This window comes from Loxodonta africana, chromosome 12 (assembly GCF_030014295.1).
Source record: "Loxodonta africana isolate mLoxAfr1 chromosome 12, mLoxAfr1.hap2, whole genome shotgun sequence".
In the NCBI taxonomy this organism is placed as follows: Eukaryota; Metazoa; Chordata; class Mammalia; order Proboscidea; family Elephantidae; genus Loxodonta; species Loxodonta africana.
In genome coordinates, this window is record NC_087353.1 from 80,906,624 (window position 1) to 80,928,459 (window position 21,836).

Sequence of the window (21,836 nt, forward strand, 5' to 3'; positions counted from 1 at the left end):
AAAACGTCTAAGAAAATATCCAGTATTTGAACATTAAATGGCAGTAGGGGCTAAATGATCACTTTCAGATGTTTTCAGTGTGGAACTTGAATGTGTGTTTAATTTTTTATGAACAGATTGATGACTCTTCTGCGTCTATTTCTCTGGCCCAGCTTACAAAGGTATATATATATATATATACATTCTTGAAAGTATAAGTCTTTTTCTAACATCGTATTTTTTTTTTGTGTGTGTGGAACCATTTTTTAAGAGGGGTGGGGGCAGATCTATTTTGCAAAACCATTGTACATATTGTGACTATCCTGTAAAGAGTAGTTCCTCTTTTGGGAAGATAAGGGAGTACTTTGTCAGCCTCAGCATAATGTTGGAATGTTGTTCATCTTCAAGACAGAAGAAACAGGAAGCTCATTTTTTTTTCCTTATACATTTTGTTTAATTATACATTGGAAACTCTAACAGTTCTGGAGGAATTCCCTGGTTTTGGCTGTAAATTAGGTGGACTTTCTTTAAGCAGCCAAAATAGAAGCTTTCCTTAACATGGACGATTGGGTGGTTATTTCTTGAATATATCAGTTGATCCCGTGATAATCAACATTTTAAATGTGATACAGTTGTTTCTTATAGACTTGTAGTCTGTCTGCATTAGAAAAAGTTTTAAACAACCTAATTTGTTTGAACACAGACTATGTGAATGGTGTAAGTGTATACAGCTGTTTGCAGGAATATACCAATGTGTATGTTTGGCTGAGGGACAAATTGTTAACCTCCTGAAATTATTGTATATGCCATGTTTTTCAATAAGATTGCTTGAATTTTCTGCTCAACAATTGTACATTTTGCTTGGGAAAGCACTAGTGATGGATTACTTTTTAAAACGATAGACTCAGCTTGCAAATTAGGCCTTAAAAAAAGCAAATCTTGCAGAACAGGCAGACTTTTCTGAGGGCCAAGAAGGAAGTTATCCAGTTTTCCAAAAATCTTTTTTTTCCCTACTATCACAAATGCGAAACCAAATTTAGCAACCGAGATTAATGAAAAGATGGGCTTTCCATTAGTGCTGTCCCTATCATGTCCTTGGCTTTGTTCTAGGTTGTGTCCTTTTCCCCTAGAATGTATCCCCCCCCCCCCGCAAAAAAATGTCCTAGTAATAAATATTGCTTTTTAAGCTCCTGTTCTGGGAAAATTAAGCATTAAAAGTGACAATTCTAAAGCATAAAGTGGGCTAAAGCCATCCTCTTTAAAATTTCTAATGCAAAGTGGTTTAGCACAGAGCTTACATCTTTAGGAGTTCATAGTTTACTGTTTTTATTCTTATGTACTGTAAGGGCCATATTTGAGTTTTGGTCTATTTCTACCATTGTTTCTCTGGGGGGGAGGAGTTGGGGAGTTTTGGAGGTTTGGTGATTTTCTTTTTTTTTTAACTATTTGTAAATGAATGTTTGGGTTCAAACAAATTAGTTGTTAAACATCTGTAATCCAGTTTTCTGTAAATGTTACTGTTGTTCTAAGCTCTGTTAATGTTAAGCATTTTTTGTATATAAAATTACAATAAAATGTTAAAACTGTTTGCTTGTTTTGTGGATGAATGTAAAGGTAAAACTCACTGGATGGCTGCTATGAGTGCCAGATGCTTGGAGATTGAAGTTATTAGGAATCACTCCCTTAGACCCTGCTTATATCTAGACTATTGTAGATAATACCCCAAAGCTGAAGTCCATAAGACTTACTTGGAGAGTTGAATTTAAAATTATGAAAGCTCAGTGCACATGCTTTGCACTTAATTTGAAACTGACACCACCTACCTAAAGTGTCTGCAGACCTAATATGTGCTGCATACAATGTTCAGTTGTTCTCCCCCTACCTCCAAGATGTACCTATAAATTATAGTCGTAATCTATTACACTTGAATTACTTTTAAGGTTTAAAATCAAGTGTTTTCTTCTGTCTTAACCTTAGCCCTTAACTCTTAGAGGAGTAGTATGCAAACCTTACTGTAAGGTACAAACAGGGTCTAAGGTTTGAGTGCCTCCAGAAGGACTTTCTTCAGCTCTGCAGACACGCAAACATCATATAACTATGTAAGGAGCCCCCAGCGCCTCTCCAGGTTGTACCTGTAAATGGCTGTGTTTGTGCAAGGTTAGTTAGGTGCTGCTCTTTACAGGATGAGTGGTGTTGTCTTTGGCTGTGTGCTCTTCAATGTCTTTCTAATGTGTGTGTCAAATAATTACCTGTTAAACAGACTGCCAATCTGGCTGAAGCCAATGCTTCTGAAGAAGATAAAATTAAAGCAATGATGTCGCAGTCTGGCCATGAATACGACCCAATCAAGTAAGTCCGTAAATACTTTTTACTCATAGGAACTTATCGGGGGGTTCCCTCCCCAATGAAAGGCATTATTTTTTGGAGTCTTCATGTACATGTAATTTTTTTTCCCCTTTCAGTTACATGAAGAAACCTCTAGGTCCACCACCTCCATCTTATACCTGTTTTCGCTGTGGTAAACCTGGCCATTATATTAAGAATTGCCCAACAAATGGGGTAAGTCCAAAGTAGATATTTTAGCACAATCACTTTATTTTTCTTAGAATTATTTCTTAGCTATCTTATGTTTCTTGGTACTTAACTGTCTTTTCTGTTACAATGGCAGATGAGCATGGCCTCTGGAGCCAAATTGCCAGGCTTCAAATCCTGGCTCTGCCACTTAATAGTTGAGTAAGCTTGGGCAAGTTACTTGCCTTCTCCAAGTCCATTTTTCCTTCTCTGTGAAATGGGGATAATAATAGTGTTTACCTCACATGGCTATTGTGAGTATTAAATGAGATTTTTTATATATATATATATATATAAAAAAAACACTACAAATAAGCAGTTCACACTGCATAATGTTAGCTAATATTATTATTAAAGGTAACTGCTTTCTCTCTTCCTCTTCTCTCCCTTTTCCCTTGGAATAGGATAAGAACTTTGAATCTGGTCCTAGAATTAAAAAGAGCACTGGAATTCCTAGAAGTTTTATGATGGAAGTGAAAGATCCTAATATGAAAGGTGCAATGCTTACCAACACTGGAAAATATGCAATACCAACTATAGATGCGTAAGTATTCAGATTAGGTATGACCTGTGGAAACTACGATCATACCCAGGGTGTAGTGTTCTGATCATGGGCTTGTAACTTGGCTACTGGGACTCTAGGAACATTGTGTACCAAGGCCATTAGTCTCCACATGTTGCTTTTCTGTGTTAAGAATGAGAGGCTGCAGTCTGCTCCATTTAAAGCAAATTTAAAATGGATTCGGAGATTTTTATCAATGAGTGCCACTTCCCTGTAGTCCTCTAATTTTTTTCTTTTTCTGTCATTCCTTGCTTTCTTCCTCATTTACATACATACTCCCACATAATCTTATATATGCTATTTGCATTTTTTTGTAAGTGAACAAGACATGTCGTAATTGATCATTTTGAGAAACGAAAGACTTAGGAAAAAATTATGAAAGATGTTGAGGCAAACCTAAGTGCCAAGAATAAATGAACTGTTGTATCTAAGTGTGGATATACCATGTGAGTCTTTGAGCCTCATCTGTTGTTTACTTTTGTAAGCCATAAGTTCAGATCAGCTGTATCTATAAAACCGTAATGGTTTTTTTTTTTAAAAAGATTCTTTTTTTCAGATTTTATTTTATGAGCAGGTTTTAATGAAATGGACAAATAAAGACCTCGTGGCATGATTCAATTAGATAAACTTACCGTATCAGCTCTTATTAATATACTTAATTACTTTAAGCAGCTGTGAACCCATAATGTACAACAAAATGTTAAGTGTTCTTTTGGGCTGTGGTTCTCTGACTTTATTACGCTTAAGAATCTCCTGCAAAAGTTGTGTTAAAAGGTTCTGGGAGCCCTGCCTTGCAGTTGTTGGTTTAGTGGTTTTGTGATAGGCCCCTGACTCTGCATTTTTAACAAGTCTACCAAGAGATTTTGAAGTTAGGGAGTCCTTAGGACATACTTTTGAGAAACATCAATTTGAAGAATAGGCGTTCATGTTCTCAATGACAGCAGAATTGTATATAAGAACACATTTTTCCTCAGCTTCATGCCATAAACGTTGAAGGATAGTGTTATGGATTGAATTAAGTCTCACCAAAATATGTGTTGTAAATCCTCACCTCTATGCTTGTGGCTATAACCCCATTTGGGAATGGGTTGTCTTTTTTTTTATGTTAATGAGGCAGGATTAGTGTAGGGTGTATTTTGGGTCAGTCTTTTTTGAGATGGGGAAGCAAAGCAGAGATGGGGGAAGAGAGATGTCAAGCCAAATGAAGGTGGCCCAGGAACAGAAGCTTAAAGAAATAAGGACCTTCCTTTAGAACTGACAGAGAAAGCCTTCCCTGAGAGCTGGCACCCTGAATTCAGATATCTAGCCCACTAGAGAATAAATTTCTGTTAAAGCCATCCACTTGTAGTATTTCTGTTACAGCAGCACTAGATAACTAAGACAATAGGTGTCAGCACAACTTCCAGACTAGGACAGACTAGGAAGGACCTGGAGTCCTATTTCCAAAAAAAGTTGGCCAGTGAAAACCTCAAATCTGTCTTGCAAGAAGTACAGCCAGAGTGCCCCTTAGAAGCAAGGATGGTGAGCCTTTGTGTCATGTAATTTGGACATGTTATCAGGAAGAACCAGTCTCAGGAGAAGGACATCATGCTTGCTGAAGTAGAGGGTCAGCGAAAAAGAGGAAGACCCTCAATGAGATGGATTGACACAGTGGCTGCAACAATGGACCCAAACATTGCAGTGATTGTGAGGAAGATTCAAGACCGGGCAGTGTTTTGTTCTGTTGTACACAGGGTCGCTGTGAGTCAGAACTGACTCGATGGCACGTAACGAGTGATTTTGACATTGAGTAGTGGGTGGAGGCTGGAAGAGTTTTAAGGTGCCTAATAGTTCCTTGGAAACTCTATGGGGCAGTTCTACTCTGTTCTGTAGGTTCGCTATGAATTGGAATCGACTCGACGGCACTGGGTTTTTGTTTTGTTTGGTTTTGGTTTTAATAGTATAAAAGCCTAGATTGCCTTGAAGAGACTGTTGGTAGAATTACAGATGTCAAAAGCAATCCTGGTGAGGGCTCAGAAGGAAGTAGGGAGAGCTATGGAGAAAGTCTCTGTCATCTTAGAGAATATGTATGGTGCCAGCAACAACAGAATGTTGCTAGAAATGTGGGTGTTAAATGCGCTTCTGGTGAGGCTTTAAAAGAAGACGATGAATGTGTGATTAGACAATAGAAGAAGGGCCATATTTTTTTTTGCAGTGGCAAAAAACTCATCTGAATTATGTTCAGATATTTGGTGGAAGGTACAACTTGTAAGTGATGAACTTGGATATCTGGCTGAGAAGATTTCTAAGCAAAATCTTAAAGGGGGCACATGGTTTCGGAAAGAGATGAACTTAAAAATGAACTGTGCAAAATAAAGACAACTTAAAGATTTGAAATATTTTGTTGTACCAACTAAGGACACATGTCCTAGAATGTTCACCAAGGACGTGGCTACACAATCTTTCGTTAAAGATCTAACAAACTACCATAGTGAAAACCCATCAGCCTAAACTGAAGGGGACAGAGAAAGAATGAAAGGAAAGAACACTGTCTGCTTCTCGGAATTGTACAGGCAGGAAACAGGCCAAAGGAGCTACATCTGTTTTCCTCCAAGAAAAGAAAAGGACCATCTCTTGAGCAGCTCAGAGATCAGCAGAATTGTTGGAAGGAGCACGAGAAGCAGGGCCTTCTCAGTTTCAAAGGGTAGGGCAGAAGCCTAGGTTTCAAAGAGTCAGATCTTTGTCAGCTCAGTTCTGGAGTGTGGGGCTGCCATTAAGGTGTGCCAGGGGGATGGGCCACTGCCCAAATCTGAGGGGTCAAGGCTGCCGTGCACAAGGGACAGAAGAATGGGACCTGCAAGGCCAAGGGAGTGAGATCGCCACTCAGGTAGACTAGGGGAATGGGGCCTACCAAAGCCAAGGGAGCAGAGTTGCCATCCCAGTGGGCCTGGAAGGCGGAGCTAAAGCCAGTGGACCTCCATCCAGAACCCAGAGGGCTTGGCCAACACTCAGAGATTTGAGGGCAGGGCCATTGCCCAGATGGCCTCAGAGAACAGAGGATTATTTTCAAGCCTTGAGAGCTAATGTAAATTATTCTACTGGGTTTGGGACTAAATTGGTTCACTGGGTTTGGCACTTAGTTGTTGCCCATTATCCGTTCTTTCCCTCCGGTTTCTCCCATTTGTAATGTGAATGTATACCTTGTGCCTGTTGCTCCATTGTATTTTGGAAGCAGATAGCCTGTATTCTAGATTTCACAAGTTCTCAGATGAAGAGGAATTTTGTCCTGGGATAGAATACACCCAAAGTCTCACCCATATTTGATTTAGATGCTTCAGAATATGAGATTTGGGATTTGGAGTTGATTTAAGGCTTGTGCGATGATGTGGTAGGGTTTTTCATGTGGCAAGGACATGAATTTGGGGAGGCCGAAGGGTGGAATATTTTGAATTGAATTGTGTCCCCCCAAAATATGTATTGTAAATCCTAATCTTTATGCCTGTGGTTATAATATCATTTGGGAATGGGTTATCAGGTTAATGAGGCAGGGTTAGTGTAGGGTATATCTTAAGTCAGCCTCTTGAGATACAAGAAATAAAACAAGCAAGCAAAGCAGAGATGGGGGAAGAGAGCGCTAAACCACATCAAGATTGCCCAGAATCAGAAGCTCAGAAGAGACAAGGGTCTTTCTCCAGAGCTGAGAAAGAAAGCCTTTCCCTGGAGTCGGCACCCTGAAATCAGACTTCTAGCTGCCTAAACTGTGAGAAAATTAATTTCTGTTTGTTAAAGCCACCCATTGGTGGAGTTCCTGTTCTAGCAGCACTGGACAGCCAAGACAGACAGCATAGTGAGCAGGTGGGGATGATGAAATTGCTATGCTTTGGAATGATACTGAAAAGATGTAGTGTTTTTCAGTATGACTTTAGTAAATACAGTTTACAGATAAGAATGTTTTCCTAATCTGCCAGCCCTACTCACTTCCTCAACTTCACTCCATCTATCAGTCATCATCCTGTGTTTTTGTGATTCATCTTAGAGCAGTCTGTTGTTACGCTGTTTTTAAATCAGAGACATTTCATAATTGCTTCCAAACAGCATTAGGTTTAAATTGATGATTTTTTGCACACAACCTTATTTAAGAGCAGACCGCTTCATCTATATTATGTAAAAGTATTTCAAAAATCGAAATTTGTGTTGGAAAAATTAACACCACCTGTGAACCCTAACTAATAATTAACGTCGTTGCTTTTGAATGCTAAAATAGAAACCCCATTGGTGCCAAACACACAGCAAATACTGGGGAAAGATGGGAGCCCAGATATTTTAAATGAAACTTTCACCCCCTCCACTAACACCGCTGATAAGCAACTCAGACTCTTCTTCTGTTTCTTTTTTCTATCCTCTGTTCTCCTCTTTTTTTTTTTTTCTTTTCTTTTCTCTCTTTTGGGCAGTGGGAGACTCCTCTTTCACAAATTGGGAACAATGGGGCATAAGCAAATTGATACTTATTTCTGGAATCGTGGTGATGTCTATGGAGCAGCTGCAACACAAATAACACACCTAAGGTACCCTACTCCGTACAGCTGAGATTCTTTCATTTTCAGCGTTGAGATAAACACACTCTGTTCCTAAATGAAATGAGAAAGGATTTCTCTAGGAATTCCTGCGTTCAACAGATTGGACTGATTACAGAAAAGGGGGTATGGAGGCAGTGGTGACGAGTCTGAGAACAGCTTTTTTCTGGGGTGGTGTTTTGAAATATATTTAATGTCCAACATTTCTGCAAAACACATTTCTACAAAAGACTGAACAGGAATGTCTAATGAGGTGTTACTTCATGTTTTTGTAACACATTCTGATCATTTAAGTCCTTAATATTTTTTAATGACTATAAATAGATTAAAATTTCCTTAAAATACCGAGTATAAGTAGAACACTGATTCTGAAGTCTTATTCTATCATTTATGTGGTAGTGATAAAATATTTCCTTTGAACAGTCTTTCCTTAGCTGTATAATGTCAGTACTAATTGTAGTTTCTTATCTTGTGGCATTCAGTTAAGTAATACCTTCACAGGTTTTGGGGACTATTGAAATGTGGGAGGGAATTTGTTTTCGCAAGGAACATAGTAGGATAGAGAAAATTGTGACTGAGGTGTTCTCATGTCTAAGGTCAAATCTTGTCTCACTGCCACTTAAATATAACCTTGTGGCACTGAGTATGTTGCTTTACCTTTCTGGCCCTCAGTTCTTAGTTACGGATTAGATGATTCTAAGATCCTTTTAGCCGCGATTTGGGCATTTTTGTTGTTGTTGTTCCTTTATGCTACATTTGTTGAGGATTTTGTTTTGTGTCTTTTTGCTGTGGTTTTTGATGTTTGGGGGGAGGATGTTCATAACTTCTCCCTTATTTTAGAAGGTATGCTTGTCTGAACTAATTGGGCATTGCACTGAATTATATGTTCTATGTAATGGAACATGTAGCATGTCTTGGGAATAACTTTGTCTTGTTAACTATGTTAAAATGCTTAAACCTTCTTTTACAGAGAAGCATATGCAATTGGGAAGAAAGAAAAGCCGCCTTTTTTACCAGAAGAGCCATCTTCTTCTTCAGAAGAAGATGACCCCATCCCAGATGAACTTTTGTGTCTCATTTGCAAAGATATTATGACTGATGCAGTTGTCATTCCCTGCTGTGGAAACAGTTACTGTGACGAATGTAAGAAATCTTGGCCCTTCAAGTACACGTATTCTAGAATACTTGTATCTTCTTGGGAAGGCTTTTAGCAACATTGTGTATTATAGTAATAAAATATGAAATGTTGATAATTGATGAGTGTTAATGAGCATTTAGTTGTGGGAAGTCTGCTTTGGTTGCTTGAGAGAGAGGGAGATAGACATATCTATCAAGATAGATGGAGTCCCTTTATCCTTTTAGATACTAGAATTGACTACCTCTTGTGCGTACCTTCATCAGGGTGACTGCTGAGGTTTTGTAAAATATAGAATTACTGTTTCTTATACATTTTAAATGGTATGCAGAAATATATAAGCCTTTTGGGCCTTATAGATTATGGGAATGTCTTTAAATGGTACTTAAATGCCTTTCCCTCTGTCTTATAGGGTCGCTATGAGTCGGAATCGACTCAACGGCACTGGGTTTGGTTTTGGTAAATGTCTTTCCGGATTGTGCATAATAGCTTATTCTAAATTTCTTAAGTATTATTGAGACTTGCTTCCTCTAAAAGTACTGTTCAACATTTGCCGTGTGGTTACTCATGACTTTTTTTTTTCCCTAATCACTTATATTGAAAAAAAAAAAAACAAACCTGTTGCCATCAAGTTGATTCTGACTCACGGCAACCCTGTAGGACAGAGTAGAACACTGCATAGGATTTTCAAGGAGCAGCTGGTGGATTCGAACTGCTTGCTGACCTTTTGCTTAGCAGCCAAGCTCTTAACCACTATGCCACCAGGGCTCCAATCACTATATTAGCACTTAGTTTTTTCCTGCTACTTATCCTAAGTTTACCTCTTCTTACCCAAAATAGTGTCATATCAAAATTTCAGTGCTCAATCCTGTTCTGACCTTTTTCAATTCTAAAGCCATTTCTGGAATATAAGTCTCCTTTATTTTCAGGCCTATTTAGTGAAGACTAAAGTCAGGAAGAGGTCACTTAGGACTGTTTCAGAGTGTGTCTTGGATTTAACAAATCACTTATTACTGGATTTTTACTACACTGAGCATAATCAGTGAATCTATGGTTTTGCTCCTACCTGCTATGCTATAGATGTCTCTGATTCCTTTGCCTGAAGAATGCATCTTCTTTTTTTTTTAATGTCCTTTTCATATGATGCTTTTTTCCCCTACCTTAGCCATGTAAAGTTTTTGCCTCTCTTTCTAGGCCATCTCTTAATTCTTTTCTTTCTGTAAAACTTTATTAGTAGCTAAGCAGAGGGAATAGTATTTGGGAAAGGGTGCTTTTTCTCTCAGTGTAAATGCTTATTGAAATGTATCCATGACTTCACTTTTAAGGCAGCAGAGGTTATAGAGAGAAGTTAGAGCAGAGGAGTGCTATGAGGTGACGGATTTTAGCTGTGTAAGTTTCTGAATCCAAGAATAGAAATGATTGTGCTTGGAAAAGAGTCATGTAACTGAGCAGATGGAGGCCATCTTTTTAATTCATTCTATAAATAATGAGTTCTTACTGTGCTTTTATTAATATTTAAAATCTTATCTTACTCAGGTATAAGAACAGCACTTCTGGAATCAGATGAACATACGTGTCCAACATGTCATCAGAATGATGTCTCTCCTGATGCTTTAATTGCCAATAAATTTTTACGACAGGTATCCTTTCTATTAAAAACAATTTTTTTTACTCTTTCAGTTTGTTTAACTGCTTGAGTTAATGCTCATTTAACTTTCCTGCATTTTAATGTTTGATTTCTGTAGGCCGTTAATAACTTCAAAAATGAGACTGGTTACACAAAAAGACTACGAAAACAGCTGCCTCCACCACCACCCCCAATACCACCTCCAAGACCACTTATTCAGCGGAACCTACAGCCTCTGATGAGATCTCCAATATCAAGACAGCAGGATCCTCTGATGATTCCAGTCACATCTTCGTCATCTCATCCACCTCCCTCTATGTCTTCATTGGCTTCTAATCAGTCTCCCTTGGCTCCTCCTGGGCCTGGAAATTCATCTTCTGCCCCAGCTCCTGTTCCTGATATAACTGCAACAGTGTCCATATCAGTCCATTCAGAAAAATCAGATGGACCTTTCCGGTGAGTATATGTATTTCTCACTGTTAGAGAACAAGAGAGATTGCTGATGTACTATTTTGATATTATACATTGCTTTAATAATTTTTTTAGTGTCTTGTAGTATGTGTTATTCTTGTGCATCAAATCGCTCCATAATGTGGGGCTACTTGTAAGAAACAGCTTAGTTTTATTGGAGGAAGAAACAAATGATAGTGATTCATTTGGCAAGTAATGATTGAGCATCACAAGGCCAAACATTGTACAAGTTGCCAGCAATCCCTGTTAAATGTTAAATGTTGAATGTTCTGTAGTTCAGAGAGAGAATTCACCTGTGGACATAATGGTGGTAATTAGAAAAGGGTAGATTTGAGCAGAACAAAGAACAATTTGGATAGGTGGAGAAGAGAGCATGAAACATTGGTAGAGTTAGAGAGGTCAGTAGTAATTGCTTTGGAACATAATTAGGTAGAAGGGTAGTAAAAATTCATTTAAATCTGCCCATTTCAGAAGTGAAAGGGACTTTTGACCATGTAGTTTAATGGCTGATAAATTTAAATCAATCAGCTTTTAAAAGTTAGATGCCAGGGACCTGTTCCAGACATATTGACAGAAAATCTTTAAGGGTAGGACCTTTACCTGTGTATTTAATAATCCATCCCACTGATTTAGTTTAACATTTTATTTGATTGATAATGGGAATAAGACCCAGAGAGTTCAGTAGCTTACCCATGATTATCCCTTCGGTTTAGTGGTAGAGCTAGAACTACAATTTACTCCTGTCCTATATTTATTTTGCCCTTGTGTATTCTACATTCTACACTTTGAGTTTTTAAGTTTTATTATTCATACAACCAATTTCTATCATGTCTACTATATATAACACTTTTTAAGGAGGTTCTTTCCGTTACTCTCCAAAGGTCCAATTCTCTTTCCTCAAAAGTTTTCATCATCTTTGATAACTTTCCTTAATGTAGGTGATACATAAACAGAGTTAGCAATAAGGTGTTATTTTTTACTCTTACTCTGCCGTTTCTGATAGCCTTCTGATGTGTTGTAAATTACATTGTTTTCCAGGGACTCTGATAATAAAATCTTGCCAGCGGCAGCCCTTGCATCAGAACATCCAAAGGGAACCTCTTCAATTGCAATTACTGCTCTTATGGAAGAGAAGGTAAATTTTACTGGCAGTTTAAATTGGCTGAGGTGCGGGGATTGTTTACAATAAGGTTTTTGGTTTTTTATTTTGTTTTTTAACTATTCCTTTTTTTTAACCCGTTTTATTCATGTTTTTTCCCTCAAGGGTTACCAGGTGCCTGTACTTGGAACCCCGTCTTTGCTTGGACAGTCATTATTGCATGGACAATTGATCCCCACAACTGGTGAGTAAAATCATTTTGGTTTGGACCTTTTTCCTTTAGAAAGTAATTTTAGCTTTACTTAACATGCAATTTCACATTTCCCTACTGTTTTTTTTGTTTGTTTCCAAGGTCCAGTAAGAATAAATACTGCTCGTCCAGGTGGGGGTCGACCAGGTTGGGAACAGTAAGTATGTGTTTAAAGTAATCTTCAGATGGTTGCTTTCCAACTAGGTAATGGAAACTGCAAACTAGGCAATGTGTTCCTGGATGTTTTGTGAACTCTTTTATATGCTAGGTTAACCTAGTTTGTATGTAAAATGTCACAAATTCAAGATCATATGAAGTATTATTTTCTTTATAATGAGTTAATTCTTTTCTAAAATATAAAATATAGATTCTTTTTATTTTCATGTCTGATAGGATCTTAACAGGCCCTCAGTTAATGAGTAACTAAGAATTATTTTTGACACTGAATCATTTTCCTAATACGTTAAAATTTTTCCTAACCTTAATTGGATCATCAAAATTTGAGTAAATAAATACATAATAAAGTCTACCAAACACAAAATTTCTCCTTTGGAGCCCTGGTGGCGCAGTGTGTAAGAGCCTGGCTGCTAACCAAAAGGTTGACAAATCAAATCCGCTGGCTGTTCCTTGGAAACCATATGGGACAGTTTTCCTCTGTCCTATAATAGGGCTGCTATGAGAATCTACTCGACAGCAGTGGGTTTTGTGTTAATGAAATCTTACTACATATTAAAATCTGTAGGATTTTGTTTTCTGCCCTGAAACACAAAGAATCTATCTTTTTCTTCGTAATGAAATATTTCATGGCATTACAAATCATAAGATTTATTATCGTTCTACTTATGCAATCATTTTTTGTTTCTATAACCCACTTAAAGATGGGTGTATAATCTAAAACTTTGATCTTTTTGCTTGAAAGATAACCAGATTTCTCACAGAGAAAGATGTTAAATAAGCGGCTACAGAATACATCAGTGGAAAGAGCGTGGTATTTGAAGACAGGTAGACCTAGGTTTGAATCCCAGCTCCTCCATTTACTAGCTACGTAACAGGCATGCACTTTTAAAACACCTCAGCCTCCATTTCCTCACCTGTAGAAGTGGAATGGTGCCACCTACCTTCATAGTGCCCAATAGAGAAAAGGACTCTTAGTCTTTCCTATAACAGTGACTTTACAGCTTAACTTATAGAATGCTATTTAAATATTCTATATTGAGGTTTAATTATTATTAATCAGAAAAATAGTTAAGTGCAGTACTTGCTCAGATTTCTCTCTGGACCAAATTTAAGAATCAGGGGTGGGAAAAAGTTTTCTGAATAGTTAAAGGTCATGTATTATACCTATAGAGAAATACTCAGACCCAATTTTATCTTTTTTTCCACATAGTTCCAATAAACTTGGATATCTGGTATCTCCGCCACAGCAAATTAGAAGGGGGGAGAGGAGCTGCTACAGGTAGGCATGCTGAAAATCTTGAAAAACAATAATCTCAAGTGATCGAATGGGAAACGAATTTGCTCTGTAAATTTTTACCTAATGAACAATAAAAAAATTAAAGAAAAACAATAATCTGATGAACATATAGAAAAATATAACCCAAAGAACCTAAAGAGCAGCAGTGATGCAGGGAGGAAGGTCAGCTGGTTTATGCTTATTTCACTTAATTCCTCAGAAGTTGTCTTTAAGAGGTCTCTAAAAAAGAAACTAAGTTTATTATTTTAAATGATGGTGTTTAAGGTTGTATCTTTTTATCTCCATTCCAATGACTTCCTTTTTTATTAGCACACAGCAGAGAAATGGTTCTGGGGGTAAAAGGAAGTCATTAAGGCCCAGACAGTATTTAAGATCTTAAATTAATCATACGAGAGTAAACAAGCTGAAGTGTGAAGAAGAGTTACATTTATTTCTCTTCTAGACTCAATTGTCCCAGTCTTCACACACGTTCTCTTCCCCAGAAGAAAAGACCAGGAGATTGTTGTTAGAAGCTCTTGCTTTGGACAGGCACAGGCCATGTTAACCTAAGAAGTAATCCATAGAAGTACATGTAGCATTCAGGTGAAAGCGTATTTATTAAACTTTCTAGGTCACAGTCACCACCAGGGAAAAGGAACCTCCAAATTAACTTCATAACAAGAATGTTAAGCTCATCTTCTAGCTTTCCATTGAGAATTGCCAAGCTTATCAAAGTGAACAGCTACTTTATCAGTAGATCACATGTTAATAGAAAGTAGTGTTTACTATGTCATGGCTCCCTGATTGAAAAGAACCTTAAAAATCTAAGCCCCTGCTTCTGCTCTTGTATACCAGTTACCTATCCAGGCAGTCCCCAGGTTATGAACATTGGACTTACATACAACCTGTAGTTATGAACCAACCCCGTAAAGCCTATTATATGAAAAATTTGAGGTACGTGCAATGGTTTGTAATAACAAATGGGTGCTGCTTTGCAATGAGCATCAAAACATTATTACTACTGTATTAATACATTAAAGATGTTTAGTGTATCTGAAAGTGTTTCTTTAATGTTCTTTATGCATAGAAAGGTACACTGTATACTCTATAGTAAGACAAACATTTGCCTAAATGATGTTAGATAGGAACTGCACCTAACTATTCTGACTTACGTACAAATTTGACTTAAAGACAGACTTAGGAACCGAACTCTTTCATAATCTGGGAACTGCCTGTAATTTAAAGAACGCTTTAACTCAGGAGAAAGAAGCTCCCTGTTTCTTTGAAAAGGCACGATTCAGAAACTTTGACCAGCAGTGTTATTTGTACTTAACTCTTTGAGAGAAAACATTGAGATTTTCAGGCGTTAATTACAAAACTAACGTTCTACTTTGAAGGGTCTTTATCGACTCCCTCCCTCAAAAAGGAGGTACAGGATGTGGTTTTTCTTCATTTAGAGTTTTGATCTTGGCAGGCATATTTTGGGAGAACCAATTCACAGAAGCATTTAACCTGTCAGCTCCTTTAAGAGACAGATTAGGTGGTAGGTAATTGTGGAGTGATAATAAATCTGAATTTCACAAAAAAAGCACTTTGTAAATACGGCATCCCCATATAGAGAAGGTCCTGTAAACTTGGATCGCTTGGTTCCTAAGTGGCCTTACACATGATTGCTTTGTTTTGGAGTTAGTTTTACAGAAAGACGGTATTAGTGTTCCTGTACTTGAAAGGTTGATTCTGCTCCATTGTTTGTAAATTTGAAAATAATTATGAGTAGAAAAGACAAGCTTATTCATTTCAGATTATTTTAGTTTGAAGGAATAACATCTTGGAATTTATTTCTCCAGAAGTATAAACCGTGGACGACACCACAGCGAGAGATCACAGAGGACTCAAGGCCCATCACTACCAGCAACTCCAGTTTTTGTGCCTGTCCCACCACCACCCCTGTATCCACCTCCTCCCCATACACTTCCTCTCCCTGCAGGTGTTCCTCCACCACAGTTTTCTCCTCAGTTTCCTCCTGGCCAGCCACCACCTGCTGGGTATAGTGTCCCTCCTCCAGGGTTTCCTCCAGCTCCTGCCAATTTATCAACACCCTGGGTATCATCAGGAGTGCAGACAGCTCATTCAAATACCATCCCAACAACACAGGCACCACCTTTGTCCAGGGAAGAATTCTATAGAGAGCAACGACGACTGAAAGAAGAGTAAGTATTTTAAATTGAAATTATTTTACACTTTTTCTTTCTTTGACGTAACATTAAATAGGTATCTTTGGAACCTTTTCCAGTATTTCCAGTTAGTACAAGAAAAATCACCTAAAAATTAAACCAAAGCCATACAAGCAATGTCCTCAGGGATTCCTAGTTACTTATAGTTTTAAAGTAGAAAACTAATGGCAATTTCATTCATTTCATTCATGATCTAATTACATTTGTCTTGTTAGTTTTCTTAAATGATTTTTGTTAACTTTCACTCTTTAACTTTATTTTACTAGGGAAAAGAAAAAGTCCAAGCTAGATGAGTTTACAAATGATTTTGCTAAGGAATTGATGGAATACAAAAAGATTCAAAAGGAGCGTAGGCGCTCATTTTCCAGGTTAGTGTTTTGCAAGCCTTCACAACAGAATTACAAATGGGACTTTGAATATCCAGGAATTAACTATGGATATAAACAACACTGCACCTATGGAATTTTTCTGATTCGGTCTAGGCTTACAGAAATGAAGATGTAGCTTATTTCCCAATATCTGTTCATTGAAATGTTCCTATGTAAATTCTATTGTGTAGAACTAGCAGTTATGGGGATTAAATTGCCCTTGTCCCTTAAAAGTTACTTAGAGTGTGAAATAATTGGGAAATGTCTGTGGAAGGAAAGAAATAGGGAATAGCCAAGGCATATTTCTGAGCACCCTTTTACAATAAGGCTACAGCTTCTTGCTGGAACATTAACCTGAATAATTATGAAGTAGTAATAGAATACAAATTGCTATATTGACAGAAAAACTGAATTACAAAAATTCCCTAAAAGTTTGTTTTAAAGACTTTAGTTTTTAAGCTTTCACTTGAAATGTGCTTCCTTTTATAGCAGTATAGGACAAAAAATTAAACAGATAGGAAGTGAAATTTAATTTTAATTGGTATTTTGTTTAATGTTAAGCAGTTCATATAACTCTCATGGTACATTAATGCACTGCACTCTTAATTGTTAAGATTTCACTTTTATTTGGTAACAGAGTGATTGCCCTGATCTCTATGTACTTTATTCCATTCCAGTAGAGGTCACTGTGCCTCTTTAATCAACTGGGATGAAACTTGATATAAAGAAAGGTGAAACTGTTGGGAGAGTGCTGGAATCTGAGGTTCTGTATTTTATTTTGTATATATTTCTCAACTACCAATTATTGTTTTGTTTTTGTTTTTAGGTCTAAATCTCCCTATAGTGGTTCATCATATTCAAGAAGTTCATATACTTACTCTAAATCAAGATCTGGTTCAACGCGTTCACGCTCTTATTCTCGATCATTTAGCCGCTCTCACTCTCGTTCCTATTCACGATCACCTCCATATCCCAGAAGAGGCAGAGGGAAGAGTCGAAATTACCGTTCACGGTCTAGATCTCATGGATATCATCGATCTAGGTCAAGATCCCCTCCATATAGACGCTATCATTCTCGATCAAGATCTCCTCAAGCATTTAGGGGACAGTCTCCCACTAAACGTAATGCACCTCAAGGGGAAGCAGGACGTGAATATTTTAATAGATTCAGAGAAGTCCCACCACCTTATGATATGAAAGCTTATTATGGGAGGAGTGTTGACTTTAGAGACCCATTTGAAAAGGAGCGTTACAGAGAATGGGAGAGAAAATATAGAGAGTGGTATGAAAAATACTATAAAGATTATGCTGCTGGAGCACAGCCTAGACCCTCAGCAAATAGAGAGAACTTTTCTCCAGAGAGATTTTTACCACTTAATATCAGGAATTCTCCCTTTACAAGAGGCCGCAGAGAAGATTATGCTGCTGGACAGAGTCATAGAAGTCGAAACGTAGGTGGCACCTATCCAGAAAAGCTTCCAACAAGAGACAGTCACAATCAGAAGGATAATACAAAAACAAAAGAGAAGGAGAGTGAAAATGCTCCAGGAGATGGTAAAGGAAATAAACATAAGAAACATAGAAAAAGAAGAAAAGGAGAAGAAAATGAATGTTTTCTGAACCCAGAGTTACTAGAGACATCTAGGAAATCTAGAGAACCTACAGGTGGTGAGGAAAGTAAAACAGATTCATTGTTTGTTCTCCCAAATAGAGATGATGCTACACCTGTTAGAGATGAACCAATGGATGCAGAATCCATTACTTTTAAATCAGTGTCTGAAAAAGACAAGAGAGAAAAAGATAAGCCAAAAGCAAAAGGTGACAAGACCAAACGGAAAAATGAGGGATCTACTGTGTCCAAAAAAGAAAATGTAAAACCTGCTAAAGGACCTCAAGAAAAACTAGATGGAGAGCGTGAAAAATCTCCTCGATCTGAACCTCCACTGAAAAAAGCCAAAGAGGAGACTCCAAAGACTGACAATGCTAATAAATCAACATCTTCCTCTCAGAAAGATGAGAAGATCGTTGGCATTCCCAGGAAAGCTCACTCCAAGTCAGCAAAAGAACACCAAGAGACAAAACCAGTCAAAGAGGAAAAAGTGAAGAAGGACTACTCCAAAGATGTCAAATCAGAAAAGCTAACTAGTAAGGAAGAAAAGGCCAAGAAGCCTAGTGAGAAAAGTAAGCCACTTGATAGCAAGGGAGAAAAAAGAAAAAGAAAAACTGAAGAAAAAGGTGTAGATAAAGATTTTGAGTCGTCTTCACTGAAAATCTCTAAACTAGAAGTAACTGAAACAGCGAAACCATCACCAAAACGCAAAATGGAACCTGATGTTGAAAAGATGGATAGGACCCCTGAAAAGGACAAAAATTCCTCAACTGCCCCAGCCAAAAAAATCAAGCTCAACAGGGAGACGGGGAAGAAAATTGGAAGTGCAGAAAATATATCTAATACAAAAGAACTCTCTGAAAAATTGGAATCAACATCTAGCAAAGTTAAACAAGAAAAAGTCAAAGGAAAAGTCAGACGAAAAGTAACCGGAACTGAAGGGTCCAGCTCCACTCTCGTGGATTATACCAGGTATGTGATGGTGGGTGGCCGGCTGTGCATGTTTGTTTCGGTGTAGAGTTTCCCTTCATTTTATCCATATTTTTAATTTTTATTAAGGTGAAATACTTCTAATAAAGAATGGTGCTCATCCTGGGATTTAGGCAGATTTATTCTTTCATTGTCTTTAAAGAAAAAGTTTGTTAAAGACAAGGTTGTAAGTAGAGGTTGGGAATGAACACATTTGTTTTTAATAGTCATACTTTAGATCCGTTTGTTTTGATATAATCATACCTTTAAATCATTTATATCTGTTACAGCAGAATAGCTGACCTTTTAGTGTTAAAAGGACATTTATGATGTTTAAGTGATATTTTAATTCACTCAGTGTTAACATTTTTATACCTATTAATGTTTTACAATTAGTAGTAATTTTACCACTAATTAAAAATATTTTAATTCTTTTTAGTACAAGCTCAACTGGAGGCAGTCCTGTGCGGAAATCTGAAGAAAAAACAGATACAAAGCGAACCGTCATTAAAACTATGGAAGAGTATAACAATGACAATACAGCTCCTGCTGAAGATGTTATTATTATGATTCAGGTTCCTCAGTCCAAATGGGATAAAGATGACTTCGAATCTGAAGAAGAAGACGTGAAGTCTACACAGCCTGTATCGAGCATAGGAAAGCCTGCTAGCGTTATAAAAAGTGTTAGCGCTAAGCCATCAGGTACAGCCAAGTACAATGAAAAAGAAAGTGAGCCATCAGAGAAGGTTCAGAAACTCACCAAGGAAGTGAGCCATGAAATAATCATGCATGATGTTAAAAGTTCAAAAAACTCCGCATCTAGCGAAAAAGGGAAAACCAAAGATCGAGATCATTCAGTGTTGGAAAAGGAAAACCCTGAAAAGAGGAAGAGCAGCGTTCAACCAGAGAAAGATAGTAATTTGGACCGTCTGAATGAACAAGGAAGTTTTAGAAGTCTGTCTCAGTCTTCCAAAGAGACTAGAACTTCAGATAAACATGATTCTGTTCGAGGCTCCTCAAATAAAGACTTCACTCCCAATAGAGACAAAAAACCTGACTATGACAACAGAGATTATTCAAGTTCCAAACGCAGAGATGAAAGGAATGAATCAGCCAGAAGAAAAGACTCTCCTCCTCGGAATAAGGATTCTGCATCTGGACAGAAAAATAAACCAAGAGATGAGAGAGATTTGGCTAAGAAGGGAACAGGAGACTCCAAAAAAAGTAGTTTAAGTCCCTCAAGAGACAGAAAGCCTCATGATCACAAAGCCACTTATGATACTAAACGCTCTAGTGAAGAGACAAAATCTGTGGATAAAAATCCTTGTAAAGAGCGTGAGAAGCATGTTTCAGAAGCAAGGAACAATAAAGAGTCAAGTGGCAATAAATCACTGTATATACTTAACCCACCAGACTCACAGATTGAAAAAGAGCAAGTTACTGGGCAAATTGACAAGAATGCTATCAAGCCTAAACCTCAGTTAAGCCACTCCTCTCGACTTTCCTCCGACTTAACTAGAGAAACTGATGAAGCTGCTTTTGAACCAGACTATAATGAAAGTGACAGTGAGAGTAATGTATCTGTAAAAGAAGAGGAAACGTCAGGAAAAATTTCTAAGGAACTGAAAGATAAAGTGATAGAGAAAGCAAAAGAGAACCTGGACACAGCAGCAGTTGGCCAAATAGGCATAACGAGGAGTCAGAGTCAAAGCAGTCCTAGTGTTAGCCCGAGTAGAAGTCACAGCCCTTCTGGAAGCCAAACCCGAAGCCACAGTAGCAGTGCCAGCTCAGCAGAAAGTCAGGACAGCAAGAAGAAGAAGAAAAAGAAAGAAAAGAAAAAGCACAAGAAACATAAAAAACATAAGAAGCATAAGAAGCATGCAGGCACTGAGGTAGAATTGGAAAAAAGCCAAAAACACAAACACAAGAAAAAGAAGTCAAAGAAGAACAAAGATAAAGAAAAGGAGAAGGAGAAAGATGACCAAAAAGTGAAATCTGTCACTGTGTAAAAAAGGACAGATTTTAAAAATTGACTTAATTACTAAGTCATCTGTATTAGATTTTGTTATAATGTAAAGAGATTCAAGCCTTGTAAATAATGACATGGAAAACCCCGTGCTGCACTTAAAATATTGCTGCTTGATTATTTGATTTTTACATCAGAGCTTTATAACACGAACTTTTGTACAGAATTGTGAGTTGTGACCATGTAACATGAGAGGTTTTGCTAGGGCCTATTATTTTTAACCACCATTAATTAGTTGGGGTGGAGTTTACTGTACTGTGAAATTTTCACATTTGAATTTTTTTAATTGCCTGGCAGAAGCTGGTATCAGTTCTAAAATATCAGCGGAATGATTTGCTGAATTCATTACAACCCCGTTATGTCACTTTTTGATTACAATAAAAGTTTTCAGTAAACTTTTCAAATGTTGAATATTTGTGTTATTTGAAGAAAGTAGCGTCTGTTTTCCTGTTTTAAAAATTCTGAGTCTTAAGTTGAACCGAAGGTACAAAATTCTGGAGTAAACGTGAAAGATGGATTTCATTGGTTGGCTAATGGTGAGTGGCCAGGTGTAAGAAATCAGGATGAATTGGTCTTGAGTACAGTAATTAAAAATTTGACCTTGAATCTTGGAGCTGAGGAACTGTGACCTGTTTCTAGCCACATACTCACTTTCTTGAAACCCTGATAGATGAGTATTAAATCCCTTGATAAAGTGGCCAGTTAAAGAGCACACACCACTGAGCATCTGACCCTACCACCAGTTGACAGAAGCCAGCAGTAATAGCTCCAGAAGCGCTAGATAAGACTGTGATGGGTTTCCTTCGTTGCTGTGGTTCTGGAAGTGGACAATAAACAATAAAAAACCACAAAAATGATTTGGGGACAAGGGTAAGAGTGATATTTTAGAAACATGGTGATGTAAAAAGGGGTTAAGGAAGGTGTTGGCTA

At 37.6% G+C, this 21,836-nt stretch overlaps 1 protein-coding gene across 4 annotated transcripts in view; it reads left to right on the forward strand.

Moving 5' to 3' along the window:
* RBBP6 (RB binding protein 6, ubiquitin ligase) overlaps positions 1–21,836 on the forward strand; it is a 34,756-nt gene extending 12,920 nt beyond the window's left edge. The window contains exons 4-19 of one of the 4 annotated variants that reach the window (XM_064295705.1): positions 117–161; positions 2,240–2,328; positions 2,442–2,538; positions 2,955–3,094; positions 8,636–8,808; positions 10,337–10,440; positions 10,546–10,883; positions 11,937–12,033; positions 12,163–12,241; positions 12,350–12,404; positions 13,635–13,703; positions 14,556–14,654; positions 15,548–15,910; positions 16,201–16,302; positions 17,129–18,883; positions 19,320–21,836. In XM_064295705.1, coding sequence (XP_064151775.1) covers positions 117–161; positions 2,240–2,328; positions 2,442–2,538; positions 2,955–3,094; positions 8,636–8,808; positions 10,337–10,440; positions 10,546–10,883; positions 11,937–12,033; positions 12,163–12,241; positions 12,350–12,404; positions 13,635–13,703; positions 14,556–14,654; positions 15,548–15,910; positions 16,201–16,302; positions 17,129–18,883; positions 19,320–20,889 — 5,175 coding nt within the window. In that variant the 3' untranslated portion in view covers positions 20,890–21,836. The remainder of the gene's footprint in view (positions 1–116; positions 162–2,239; positions 2,329–2,441; positions 2,539–2,954; positions 3,095–8,635; positions 8,809–10,336; positions 10,441–10,545; positions 10,884–11,936; positions 12,034–12,162; positions 12,242–12,349; positions 12,405–13,634; positions 13,704–14,555; positions 14,655–15,547; positions 15,911–16,200; positions 16,303–17,128; positions 18,884–19,319) is intronic. The other 3 variants (XM_064295706.1, XM_003418822.4, XM_003418823.4) reach the window with 3 other exon arrangements.